Source organism: Triplophysa rosa, linkage group LG5 (assembly GCF_024868665.1).
Source record: "Triplophysa rosa linkage group LG5, Trosa_1v2, whole genome shotgun sequence".
Taxonomy (NCBI): domain Eukaryota; kingdom Metazoa; phylum Chordata; class Actinopteri; order Cypriniformes; family Nemacheilidae; genus Triplophysa; species Triplophysa rosa.
This window is the reverse complement of record NC_079894.1, coordinates 5,535,695-5,548,378: the sequence shown is the minus strand read 5'-3', so window position 1 is coordinate 5,548,378 and position 12,684 is coordinate 5,535,695. Positions and strand designations below refer to the sequence as shown.

Below are 12,684 nucleotides of genomic sequence, written 5' to 3'. Positions count from 1 at the left end.
CGTTTGTAGAGATTTCTCTTTGCTGTGTCAAAATATTGTATTATTAAGACCTATGGAGACAGGAGTTATTGATGAGGCAGTTTATTAATTGCTTGCATTTTTGTTTTAAGAAATCTCTTAATAAGTCGATGTTTAATTGGCTAAATTTGATAAAGAGCTTCACTTCTATTGCCTGCATGGTCAAGGTTGAAAAGGCTTTTAAGAAGTAACGTTAAATAATAACGATTAATGCCATTTTATTCACAGTGAAATTACTGAATCATTTAAATATATTGACCAAGAAATGACTTATTACTTTTTTGAAGTAACTTACCCAACACTGCGGTGTTGGGCACAGCTCTGAAGTGACTCAGTGGTGCCTCTATATTATTTTGCTACTAGACTTGATCTTAGTAAGTTGTCTTTTGTGTCCGTCCTTCACACACAGATGTCTAGATGTGCCGGACACAAAAAGAGAAATTCAGAGCTGCCACTAACACCTGATCAGACTCTGTTAGACAGAAGACTGAATCAAGGTCTCCTATTGTGAGTGACCAGACAGCATTAAACTCGTAATAGTCTATTTATTAGAGCTCAATCATCTTAGAGATCTCAATATTCTACTTTTGACTAAATATATAATCACCAGCCTCAATAAAGTTGCTCTTCTAAAGTGTTAAGACAAACAAGGTTTTTTGCTTTTTAATTTGTAATAATCTTTTTATATAGATATTTTAATATGTATATATAAACAGACATTCACTCACACAATCCACTTACACTCACTTCCCATAATAAATTATGTTCCCCTCCAAAGAAAGAGCAAAGCAAATGCACACAGAGAAAGTGGCATATGAACGACTCGCACAAAATAAGTATTTAATATGAAAAAGATCTCAGATTACAAGATCGTTATGCTTTCATAAATGGATTAAAGCAAGGCCTGAAGAAATTGAATAAGCTATCACTGTTTTAGTTGAAAACAAATATGCATGTTTTGTAAACTTGAATATCTGGATAGACGGTTGCCTTTCATAGTCACTATGACAAAAATAACCGATTATTGTCAGTCCAGACAAACCCAATGGATTAAGGCCTTTCGACTAATGAAATTACCATTATTTTAAAACTGAAGTTAAATTTGACTTGTCTTATCACATAAAGAATTGAATTGACGATTACAATGACAGCAACTCCATAATCTAAAGGCACACTCTTAAAAACTCAACATTCTCCAACACAGGAGAGATGAAAATTATTTAATAATTATCCTACAGTCAACTGGGTGCATTGCTTTTCTTTCATGACACCAACATTGACAATCTTTCTGAGAAAATAAAATGTATAACTATAACCCTTCCCTCCATATTAAAATTTCTGTACATTCCTTTTTCCATTCTGTAACTTTATATAGTTCACATCCAACAGAATCATAAGACTTAACGGTCCCATCTATTTTTAATATACATCCATAGTTCTTTCAGGTTTCAAATCTTTATGGCTGCATCTGAAATAAAGGAATACAAACAGCTCTTCACCAGACCAGTCCACACTTGTGTTTACACCAAGTGCACTTGCACAAAATATATTCCATACTTGCCCCAAAAGACACTCCCAAACCTGCACATGAACACACCAAAAAAAAGTGTTGACCAAAAGAGATGTGCGAATACAAAAGAAACCGCTGGGGAACATATAATAATAAACTAACCTCTCTCATCCCTTAGTGATCATACCAATGACCAAATATACCAAAACACTCGCTCTGGACAAAACATAAACATTTCAGAAGTGCTACTGTGTTTTTTTGATATAAGTATATTGAGAAGGATAAATATTTCCCTCAAAGTGACAGAAATGGCGCTTCCTACTTGGCTGAGGGAAGTATCGTGTGCTTGATGAAGAAAATCATCCTGGCACATACTACATACTATGATATACCTTTGAAATTTGCCCAGAGATCTCGCTCTACAGTTAAAGAACTAATATAACACCCACCCAGATTCCTCGTGTCCACAGATGTTGTCCTGAAAACAAGGACTGTTCACATCCCGTGCGTAACAAACACGCATACAGACACATACACACACGTACACAAAAGTCTTTCTGAAAGCAACAAAGCCTCTTGAAACTGTTGCACATGCTCTCTGAAGCACACAAACGCATTCTCTCTCCATTGATGATGTCATAAAGGAACTTCCAGCAGCTTTTTGTGTAGGTACTGCTTTACTTCCTCTATCCCATTCAGCTTCTCCAGCTCCAGATAGGGCAGCTGCAAAGAACAGCACATGAACATAAGAAACAGACAAAAACGGTTTACCTCTCGGACAAAAATTACATCGTTACTACACAGTTTTTAGATGTATTGTGTCCAGTCCAGTGTCTGTTGAAAAAAAAATTCTCAGGAGTGACAAAGTCATCCACAAGCACTGTGAAAGACTGACAGCAAGACAAGACGCATGAAAACTGTGATAAAAATCAAGGTTATCACATAAAAAAACAATTTTGAACTTTTCCTAAATACATGTACAAATATTCTTGTTGTTGTTGTTGTTGTTGTTGTTTTCTTTGCAGTATTTAAGGCCTGAAAAAAAAATGCTCCAGTTTTCATTTTCTGCAAATAAATGCAAATAGAATCAATATTTTTATTTGAATATTGTTAGTAGTTCAGAGAATGAAAAAATATATATATAATTTTACCTAAACGCATACCTGTAAATACAAAATTCAGAAAAAAACTGAAAATAATTTTGAAATGGTCGCTTACATTTTTTCAGCGGCGGTATATTTATATTTTATACTATTACGGTACCATGACATATGTACTTTAATGTGTTTGTCGTCTTCTACATAAATCATATAGATCTTTATAGATAACCTTTTGGAGCGGTTACTTTGTATATCATGAAAGTTATGCTTATGACACTTATGAATATTTGTGTTCACCTGCAGTATCACGTAGCCCAGTAACTGCAGGTGTCGGTCTCTCATTGCCCTGGATCCCACCAGCACATCAGAATTATGGCAATAATGCCATTTATCATTCACAGACATTATAACCCTGCATATGAGAAAAGGCAGAAAATATGTTCAAGACGATAAGCAAGCATTTAACCACTTTAATTCCTTAATATTCCTCAAACCTGCATGACTTTCTTTCTTCTGCAGAACACAAAAGAAGATATTTTGAAGAACGCTGGTAACCAAACAACATTGACCCCCATTGACTTTCACTGTATGGACACCAAATCTGAGACATTTCTCAAAATATCTTCTTTTATTAAAATAGCTTCCAGTCATATACACAGACTAACCTCTTCACTTGTTCTCCTGTGGTCTGCTCAGCTTCTGGGTTGTCTGCGTTGTGAAGCTTCAGTGGTGAACTGGCCCCTACGTCGCTCTCACCGCCCTCCGGGTACGACACACCTTCATAAAACGTTGAGATCTCACAGTCCGTCCCCGGGTTTGCTCCTGCCGTGATGGCAGCACCCTCCTCATCCTCCAGGATTTTACCAATGGAGAACTGAAAGAGGGAGTCTTGCGGGGCAACCGTCCCTGGAACAGAAGGTCCTGCCTGGGTCAGGCAGTCTGATGGGCTACTAAGAGTAGAGCTGTCCTGGCTCTCTAGAGAGTGCTCCTTGGCCAGGGTAGAGTAATAATCAGAAGTTGTGTAATATGGGTTGTAGTCGAGCGGTACTGTTCCATTAGGGCCGACCCTTGGAGCGCCTGATGTTGCCACCGAGGGGCGTATGTGAGCGGAGAGGAAGACAGGCTCCTCCCCCGCTCGTTTGTCGCTCCCTTCCTCTAGTGACGGAGCGAAGGGAGAAAACTTCTGGAAGTCAGTAGTGAGAGCAGCGACAGAGGCAGAACCTTCAGGAGATTTGAGGTTTGGCACTACACACGGGGTTGAACCTGCAGTTAATGATGCTGCCGGTGTTCTGATCGGGAGAACGCGGCCCGTGCAATCGATCCACAGCAGGAAATCTGGAGTAAGATAAGAACGCACATGACTTTTAGATACATGCCTAGATCTTGACGATAGACATTTATATGCTTGGTGGCACATTATAAAAAGAAAATAACCTGTGTAATATCCCGGTGCAAGAACCTCATCTTGTTTGTAGCCGTGCTCGCCGACAAGCTGCCGGAGCGCCTCTGCAACCAGACCTTTATAACTGAAATACAAACATAACACTCTCAGCTCGTTTCCAATACATTTTATAAATACAAGTCATTTTTTACCTTTAATACTTGAAAATGTTGAAAATTTAGTACTTTTTTACTTTCACTGAAGTATTTTCACTTAAAAATGTAACTTGAGCAAAAGTAAGAAAGTACAAGATTTTTAATGAACTTCAGTATTAAAGTAAAAAAAAGACTTTTTTTAGATTTATTTTTTACCCTTTTTTGCAATGTTGTGGAGTGTGATATATGATTTATAATGTAGTCAAGTAAAATGTTCCAAAGTAAAAACTAGAGCTGCACCGGTACACAAGCTATGTATCGGTAAACTTCTCCACCAATACCGATTATTCAGAGTGATATCTGCTGATTCTGAAGATAAAATCGATATTTCTTAACTTTCTGAATGTTATTAATTAATATAATGACTATTAATATTGAACATCAAACTGGCGATATTTCTTAACATTTTATATGCACAGAGCACAAATTCATTGCATTTTCCTGTCCTCTTTTGACTGACAGGATATATCGGCCCTGATCATTGACTGTTTTTAAACTATCGTCCGATATTCGATAGTGTGAAAATGTGCTTTTATCAACCAATACCAATTATTCGGTGATAAATCAGTTAATCTCGAGTGAAAACACTTGAAAATTAGTACTGTCCAGAAGTTTACACATTTACAAAAAGCTTACAAATGGCCTCAATGCTCTGCTGTATTTCTGACCGAGAGAAGATGGATGTATAGAGTTTCTCACCTGTATTTGCGGTTCACCTCATCTGCAGTTAATGCATGGTCAAACATGAGCACTTTATGGGTGTCCTGAAGGCGAGGTCCAGTGTAGTCCCTGTACTCTAACTCTACAGCTGCATCCAGCAGTGAAAGATAGCGACGTACAATCAGGGCATAAGGGCTGTCTACACAGCGACACAAAACACAAATTCTCGAATTTAATCAGAAATTTAAAAAAAACTTTACTAATAATGTTTGTACTGTATTCAATACAGTAAATACTCTTATGCCAATGCTTTAAAATACTGTAAACTATGGACGGTAAGAAACTTTATATAATGCAGTGCTTTCCAAACTGTGAGGTGCCCCCGGTGGCCTGTAGTGGTAGGGCAGGGGGCCATGCCACAGGGTAAACCAAAATTTTCAAACAAGTTATAGATTTTATTGCCATAGACCTGTGAACTGTCAGACATAAACACACATGTAAACGTCATCTAATGTGGATTTAAAGAGTATGTTTACATAATCTTTTCTTACTTTCACCAGATTTATTTTATGGTAGTGGACATAATTCTCAAAAGAAAAACAGGTCATAAATGTTGATCATTTTCTGCAATGAGAAAACTTACTTTGGGTAGTTGACATATATACCTTACGTTTGTCCAATGGTGTGACATAGCAATAACTTAGAAAAGAAACTGTTGATATATTATTTTATATAATTCATATTTATATTCATAACATAAAATAGCTTTAGAGAGATTTTTTGCTGTCACACTAAATAACACATTTATGGTTAATTTATCTGAATTCTTTTCGTCTTTTTGGAATGTTTTTTGGAGTCCATACCCCTCTGAAGTTTGGGAAGCTCTGATGTAAAAGAAATAAATCAGCCAGCAGAGGTCACTGTTGCTATCGCTTTCTGATGATGTGGTTGCAAGAGATCTTGCTAGACCGTGGAAGTTTCACTGTTTACTTATGGGTTACAAGCACATTATACTGTAAATAAAGCTCAGTAAACATTCCATGAACTATGAACCATCTGGAGACATTTTAGGGCATACATATTTAAAGAGATAAGCACTAATCTCACAAGCGTCCCACAAATGCACCTGTAATATAGTTTGTATTGAAAACGGGTATTAAGACTCACTGGTGACGTTACTGATGAATGATGGAGAGAAGACACGGTGCAGTACGAGTCCAGGAAAATGACCTAGCTGGAACAGGGACATGAGGATGTTAACGGTGGCCAGCGGAGAGCTCAAAGCTTTTAACTCCAGCACCATCTCCAGCTTGGAGAAAAACTGAGCTTCGTTGGCAGGCCGATAACTCATACGACTGAATGGGAAAACAAGCTTTTGGATCACCTGGAGAGAGAAACAGATGCCGAATGGTTACATGTACAATACATTGCTCATGTAAAATGCCCCCAGTAGTATTAACATGGTCTAATACTACATCATGTCTAACCTTGCTGTCCAGGTATTCGCCCTTCTTGACTAAAAAGTCAGCGATGGTGTCCAGGAGGCGTGTCTCCCGGAGACGGTGGCGAGCGATGTATTTGGCTATGAGGGCCATGGTGTAAGGTGTTATACTATCAACCTTTTTAGGCAACTCCTCTGAAAAAAGATAGTTTAGCTACACGAGACTTGCAATATAAAGCTATATGGAATACGAGTCGCATGGAATACCACCATTAATAATGACTAAAATTGTTGATTTTCTTCATCAACTTACCTGCCAGGCTGCTCACAAACTTCTCCTGTCTGTTCTGGTAGAAGAGGTGAGAGCTGAAGATAAGCTCAAGGCTCTTGTTGCTGGCCTCTCTGGCACATACCGACAGCATCTCATCCAGCAGAGCCATCTCATGGTCCCTCACGCTGCTGACGCTGGCCAGTGTGTGCTTAACCAACCGCAGGATCTTCCGGTTCACCATCAGCTGCTCCGGAGAGGCTCCGTCAGCCACCCGCAGCGCTCTCCATTTGGTGCGGTAGTAGGAGAGCAGGAGGAAGAGTGTCTGGGGGTGACGCTCCCGCTCGATGTTCTTTTCCAACCCGGCAAGACAAGACTCGATCAAAGGGTGCTGGCTGGACAGATGAAGCTTCATACTGCTGCTGAATACCATGGAAATGTCCTTTTGGTTAAACTGAGACAGGCGGGCTTGGGATTCTTCCTCCAGAACCTGAACGATCTGAGAGTCACTGGGCAGCCCTGAGCAACACAGGATTTAAGAAGAGAAGAAAGTTTGATTATTCAAATATTACATCTCAAAACTACAGTAACTAAGCAGTTGATGTTGCATGGTAACAGCATTGTCCTGCATTGTGACATGCTTTAAGGGGAGCTCAAAGTTCACAGAAAAGGAAGATATTCTCTTTAACAGAAATCACTTTTTAAAGACGACGATAAACGGCTCGTTGGGACTAAAACAAACTTTTGTTGGGTTACTGTCATCACGAATCCCAAAATTCACATTGAGCCTGCCCCCCGGATAGGATAGGGTAATGGGCGGGACATCTCAACACACACTATAAGCGGTAGACCAATCACAAAAGACTGGCTCAGATTGACCAATCAGAGCGTTTCAGAAAGAGGGACTTCATAGAACCAGGAACTCAACAGCCTGTTTTCTGAGAATCGAGATGACGGTGTAAAACACAGGTGAAAGACGTAATATACAAAGCATTTTTTTTGAAAATCGAAACATGAACTCCTATTTTTCAGCACATAATAAACAACTTTAAATCAAGAAACTTAAAATAAAAAAGTAGGCAAAATAGGACCCCTTTTACAAATGCAAACATTTTTCCAAGACTTTTATGATCATAAACTAGAGCTGTTCCATGCTTACTTGCATCCACACATTCACATTTGCATTCACATACACGTTTATATTTAAGAAAAATATAACATATAAAAATGAATAAATATTTATAACCTTAATTATATATAAATATAAACATTCAGATATTTCCTAAATATGTACATGAATGTGTATGTGTGTGTATAAATACAAAATTAATATGCACAGTACACAGACATATTTTATGTAAACAAGTTATTCCGGGTGTGATTAAATCGTTGAACAGCCCTATCATAAACACACAAGTTTTGTATAATAATAATATATGTGCTTTAAAAATTGTCACTTTCCAGCACTATTAAAGTAAATTAAAAAAGCCAATCAAAAATATAACAAATTGTATTATATTATACATTATAGTCATAAATTGTAAAGAACTAAAAATTATACTAAAATAAATACTATATAAAAATATAGTATTAAATCGGACTCGGAGATCAATCGTTTGAACAAAGTTGGATCAGCAATCTAGCCGATGACGCCATACAGGTGGTGTAATGACGTCTACTAATAAATACGTTCAGATCGAATTAATATCAAATTCTTGCTGTAAATAACATACATTGCATTTTACGGCAACTTTTGTTGTCCTATTTTTGTTATCTGTTGTTTTATTTCAGGATATTTTATTCATTCCGCCCAGGGATTCCCCAGGGTCCTAGAGCACGTAGGCTCAAGCGCATGCGCACTTTTCAAAAGACAGCTCTTGTATTTTCTTAAAAAACTAGAAGTTGTAAAATTAAATGTGTATATGTTTAGAATGATGGATTTAGAATGCACTGCATGTTGCTTGCTTAGTTTGCTCAAAGGCATGATGCATGCAAGTCTACATGTCATAACAAAAAGGAACTGCGCTTCTGTCCACAGCTCTACACCTGTAGTTCCAACCACGCAACTTTAGGTTGCTGCTTGCGATTGATCATCAGAACGATTGTTTTGGGAAACACTTTTCATCGTTGAACTATGCTGGAACGACGGAACTTGCAACCATTGTTGCCTAAGGGGCAATTCACATTTGGCATCTAAACCGTGTGGAAAACGCAAGCCGCGCCGCTTTCTCTAGTCCCTAGGTGCCTACGTGTCTACATTTAAAATAACTAACTTGCGTGTGCAAAAGACGCGAAATGTGAATTGCCCTTAACGATGCTTTTGGGCAACCACCTTTGTTTGACGTTCTTCAGCAATAGAAGATATTTTGAAGAATGTTAAAACCAAACAAGATTATACTCCATTGACTTTCATTGTATGAACACAAAACCAAAATCTTCTTTTGTGTTCCACAGAAAAAAAGAGTCATATTCAGGTTTTGAACCACATGAGAGTGAATAAATTACGAAATAACTTTTGGATCAATTCCTTCAAAATTTTATTTAATAACATTAAATTGTAAAGTGGCAAACTCCTAAAACTTTACTTCTGGGTTTAAATTACATTATAAACATATTTTGTAGTGAGAACCGAGTCATTTTAACTCCACTGTGTATATTTTAATCACAATTAAAAATATATATATTAATAATATTAACCTCAAGTACTCACCAAGGGCAGCTACAGCATAAAGGCAGTTTACAATGCTGAAGTTATCAAACTTGGAGCAGTCATTGACGATAGCATCACAGAGCGTCTGAAAATCCTGATTGTCCAGAATCTGTCGTATGGCGTTCTCCCCTGATCCTCCACCAGAAGATGCCGGCAAAGCTGCTTTACCCGCTCCTCCAGCGCCCGCTCCACTCCCTGCCACCTGACCTCCAGCCTGCTGCAGAACCAGAAGCTGACCGATCTTCTGCAGAGCGATGGGGTAATGATTGTGTGAGATCTTCCCTGGATTCTGCGTGACCCAGCGAAGAACTTCATCCACGGTGCGCGAGCGATCGATCAGCCGCTTCATGGTGAAGAAGGTGTCGTAGCTCATCTTCTCGTGGATGAAGTTCCACGTCTTCTTCTTGCTGTGGTGCAAATGCGCATGGGGTTGATAATGTGAAGGAGGGAAGTGGGTGACCTGCGGGTGTGTGTGGTAATGTTGGTGGGTCTGGTAATGTGCCCGGTGGGAATCTAGACGGGCTTGATAAACAGGTGGGTAATTCGGAGGCTGATGGACATGAGGATGATGGGGAGGTAGGGGATGATGATGGTTCTCCAGCATGGGCGGCCCGCCTCCGATTAGGCCGCTGCGGAGGGCTGGTTTGCATCCGCCGCCACTGTACATGCGTGCGGTGTACATACTAGCGAGGGCAACTGGAATCAGTAGGCAAGAAGGATGGTGGAGCAAGGAGAATCTCCTGCAGGTTAAGAGGCCGAAGCTAACTGGCAGCCCCAGCATGACATATGGGGTGATCCGACTGTGAAGCTCAAGAGAACACTCCTACAAAAAGAAACAGTTTCTTTATTAATAACAGGATATTGCTGACTGTTTTTCATATTTATTGTCTACCGTATATATATCAACTGTTGCTTTAGGGGTTTTACTGGTGACATGCAACACTTTAGCCCTTAAAGAAACTCTTCTCCACACTAATGAATCAGGCAAGAGGTGCTCTAGAAATAGACGGTAACTTGAGAATTGTCAGGCTGATGTGCCCTTCCATCACAAGGAAGGTTTTCCTAATCTCACATCTGAATCAGCCCTCATATCTGAATTAAAGGGATACTTCAGGCTTGAATCAAAATTTCCCCATGTTTTCCTTGCCCTCAAGGCATCCTAAGTGAATGTGACTTTCTTCTTGAAGAATAACGCAGTCGGAGTTATAATACCATGAATCCTTTTACTTCCAAGCTGTAGAATGGGAGTGAATGGGGGGCAATTTTTGAAATCTCCACAAATGCATCCATCGATCAAAGGACGGCTCGACACGGCTCTGTGGTCTTAACAAAGGTCTTCTGAAGCGAATCGATGCGTTTGTTTAAGAGAAATATCCATATTGACAACGCTATTAACGATAATGTCTAACATCCTCTGCAAGAGAACGAGAGGCTTGTTTTTCCGGCAAACGACGCAGGTAAGTTCCTGCGACGAACACAGCATTTTTCATTTTCAGCCAAAAGAAACACCGCCTCCTCTGGGCGGGCGCTTTCATCACCATCATTTAGCAGAAAAACATATTTCTCTTAAACAATTGATTCGATTCGCTCTAGAAAACCTTTGTTAAGACCACGGAGCCGTGTCGAGCTGTTCTTTGATCGATGGATGCACTTTTTGGAGCTTCAAAAAATCCCCCCCCATTCTACCACTTGGAAGTAAAAGTATACGTGGTATTATAACTCCGACGCATTTATATATATATATATATATAAAGTCACATGCACTTAGGACGTCTTGAGGGTAAATAAAACATAGGAAAATTCTGATTCAAGCACTTCTCATTACACAACAATATATTTATACAGTATTACAGCTGAAACTGGACCAACAACAAAAAAAGTAAAATAGCTATGAAAAAGATGCCTTGTGTCCGTTATATCATATCATTTATTCACCCTCGTGATGTTGCTTTCCCTGTATAACCCCAAACAATTATTTAAAGCAGCATGTCAAGGCTGTTATAGTCCTTAAAATGAAAGTCAAAGATGACCATGGCTGTCGTCTTTAAAGGTTGTCATTGAACATCGACCTACATTTCAGTCGGTTCTTCGCACAAAACTATTGTATAGAATATAGAGCACAAGTTGTATCATTTGGATTGATTCTTTCAGTGTATAGAAGCGAGCAGCTCTGAAATGTTGGCATACAGTACTATGATTTATGGTGTGTTACATGAAAGCAAAAAGTCAAGACCGGTTTGGAGCAACATGAGGGTGAGTAATGACAGATTTAACAATATGGTATGAACCTTTCCTTTAAATGTTACAAAATCTCTCTGCACTTGAACAATGACAACTAGGAAATTAACTTTAAGTAACAGACGCTTCAAACACAGCAAATGAATAGTAAACATGGGCATACTACTGCCGTATTAATCACATATAGAATATGATGTAACTAAAGTGTTATTAAGAGCAGGCTTACATGTTTATCTCAGAAGATGACGCATGGATGCACGTGCAGGGTCAGTTGGATGAATTCAGTGGCATTGGAACTATTATTGCGCCTGCTTATATCGATTTGGCTAGTTGTGCTGAACAGGGGTGTGAAATTAAAAAGTCGTCTTTATTAAAGCTTTTACGAAGTCCGACATGTCGCGAAAGAATGAAGTGAGCATCCAGTGAGGCCCCGGAAGAAGAAGAGCACAGCAGAGCTGAGCTTTAGCTAACGAGCTACAGCACCGATGGTTTTACAGCAAGTTTTGTGTCTGCTGAAGCTGCCTCTCTGTCACGAAACTGTCAACGTTATAAAATCCAGCTAATATCGTCCGTGAAAACGTGCGATCCGTACAGAAGCCAGCACGACATGGTTTGATCGACATGTAACGCGTTACGTCCCTTTCCCCAGCTTGCGAAAGTCAGACAGCGCTTAACAACGTTTCTAAAGCTGGCTGATCGGAACTATATCAGGATACAGATTCATACATGACACTCATCTCCTGTCACACGTCTGTCACGGCCTGTAACCTCAACAACACTACACTCCCCTCACATTCCGCCAGTGGTCGCCCGCCGCCCCGGTGTCCACCATGTTCCCGGAAGTCAACAGAAGCAGACCGGAAACACGTGTCGAATTCTTGGCAGTTAAGCCAGATGTTCGTCACTTGTATGACTGGTTTATTTTGTTCTACTATTATTAAAAATTCACATTGAAGTCACATTTAGGGGTCAGAGTGAAACAATACCACAACACCTAGACAGAATATCGAGGTAATACACACATACATTTGCTTAATTGACTCTTTGAGAATGAAAGATGCAATGTTTTATAAACTATTTTAAGTCACGTGGAAATATATATATATATATATCTATGGCACCAGTGCAAAAGCTCACTTCAGT

At 39.3% G+C, this 12,684-nt stretch overlaps 1 protein-coding gene across 1 annotated transcript; it reads right to left on the bottom strand.

Moving 5' to 3' along the window:
- Nucleotides 1-409: 409 nt before the first annotated feature.
- On the bottom strand, nucleotides 410-12,398 carry fastk (Fas-activated serine/threonine kinase). The gene is made up of 10 exons (XM_057334783.1): nucleotides 11,768-12,398; nucleotides 9,304-10,126; nucleotides 6,639-7,112; nucleotides 6,372-6,520; nucleotides 6,052-6,268; nucleotides 4,924-5,083; nucleotides 4,063-4,154; nucleotides 3,294-3,963; nucleotides 2,926-3,040; nucleotides 410-2,251 (listed from the first exon to the last, which is right to left on the bottom strand). Exons 2-10 carry the CDS (start codon nucleotides 10,082-10,084, stop codon nucleotides 2,165-2,167), a joined length of 2,745 nt encoding a protein of 914 aa, XP_057190766.1. The 5' UTR covers nucleotides 10,085-10,126; nucleotides 11,768-12,398; the 3' UTR covers nucleotides 410-2,164.
- Nucleotides 12,399-12,684: the final 286 nt, after the last annotated feature.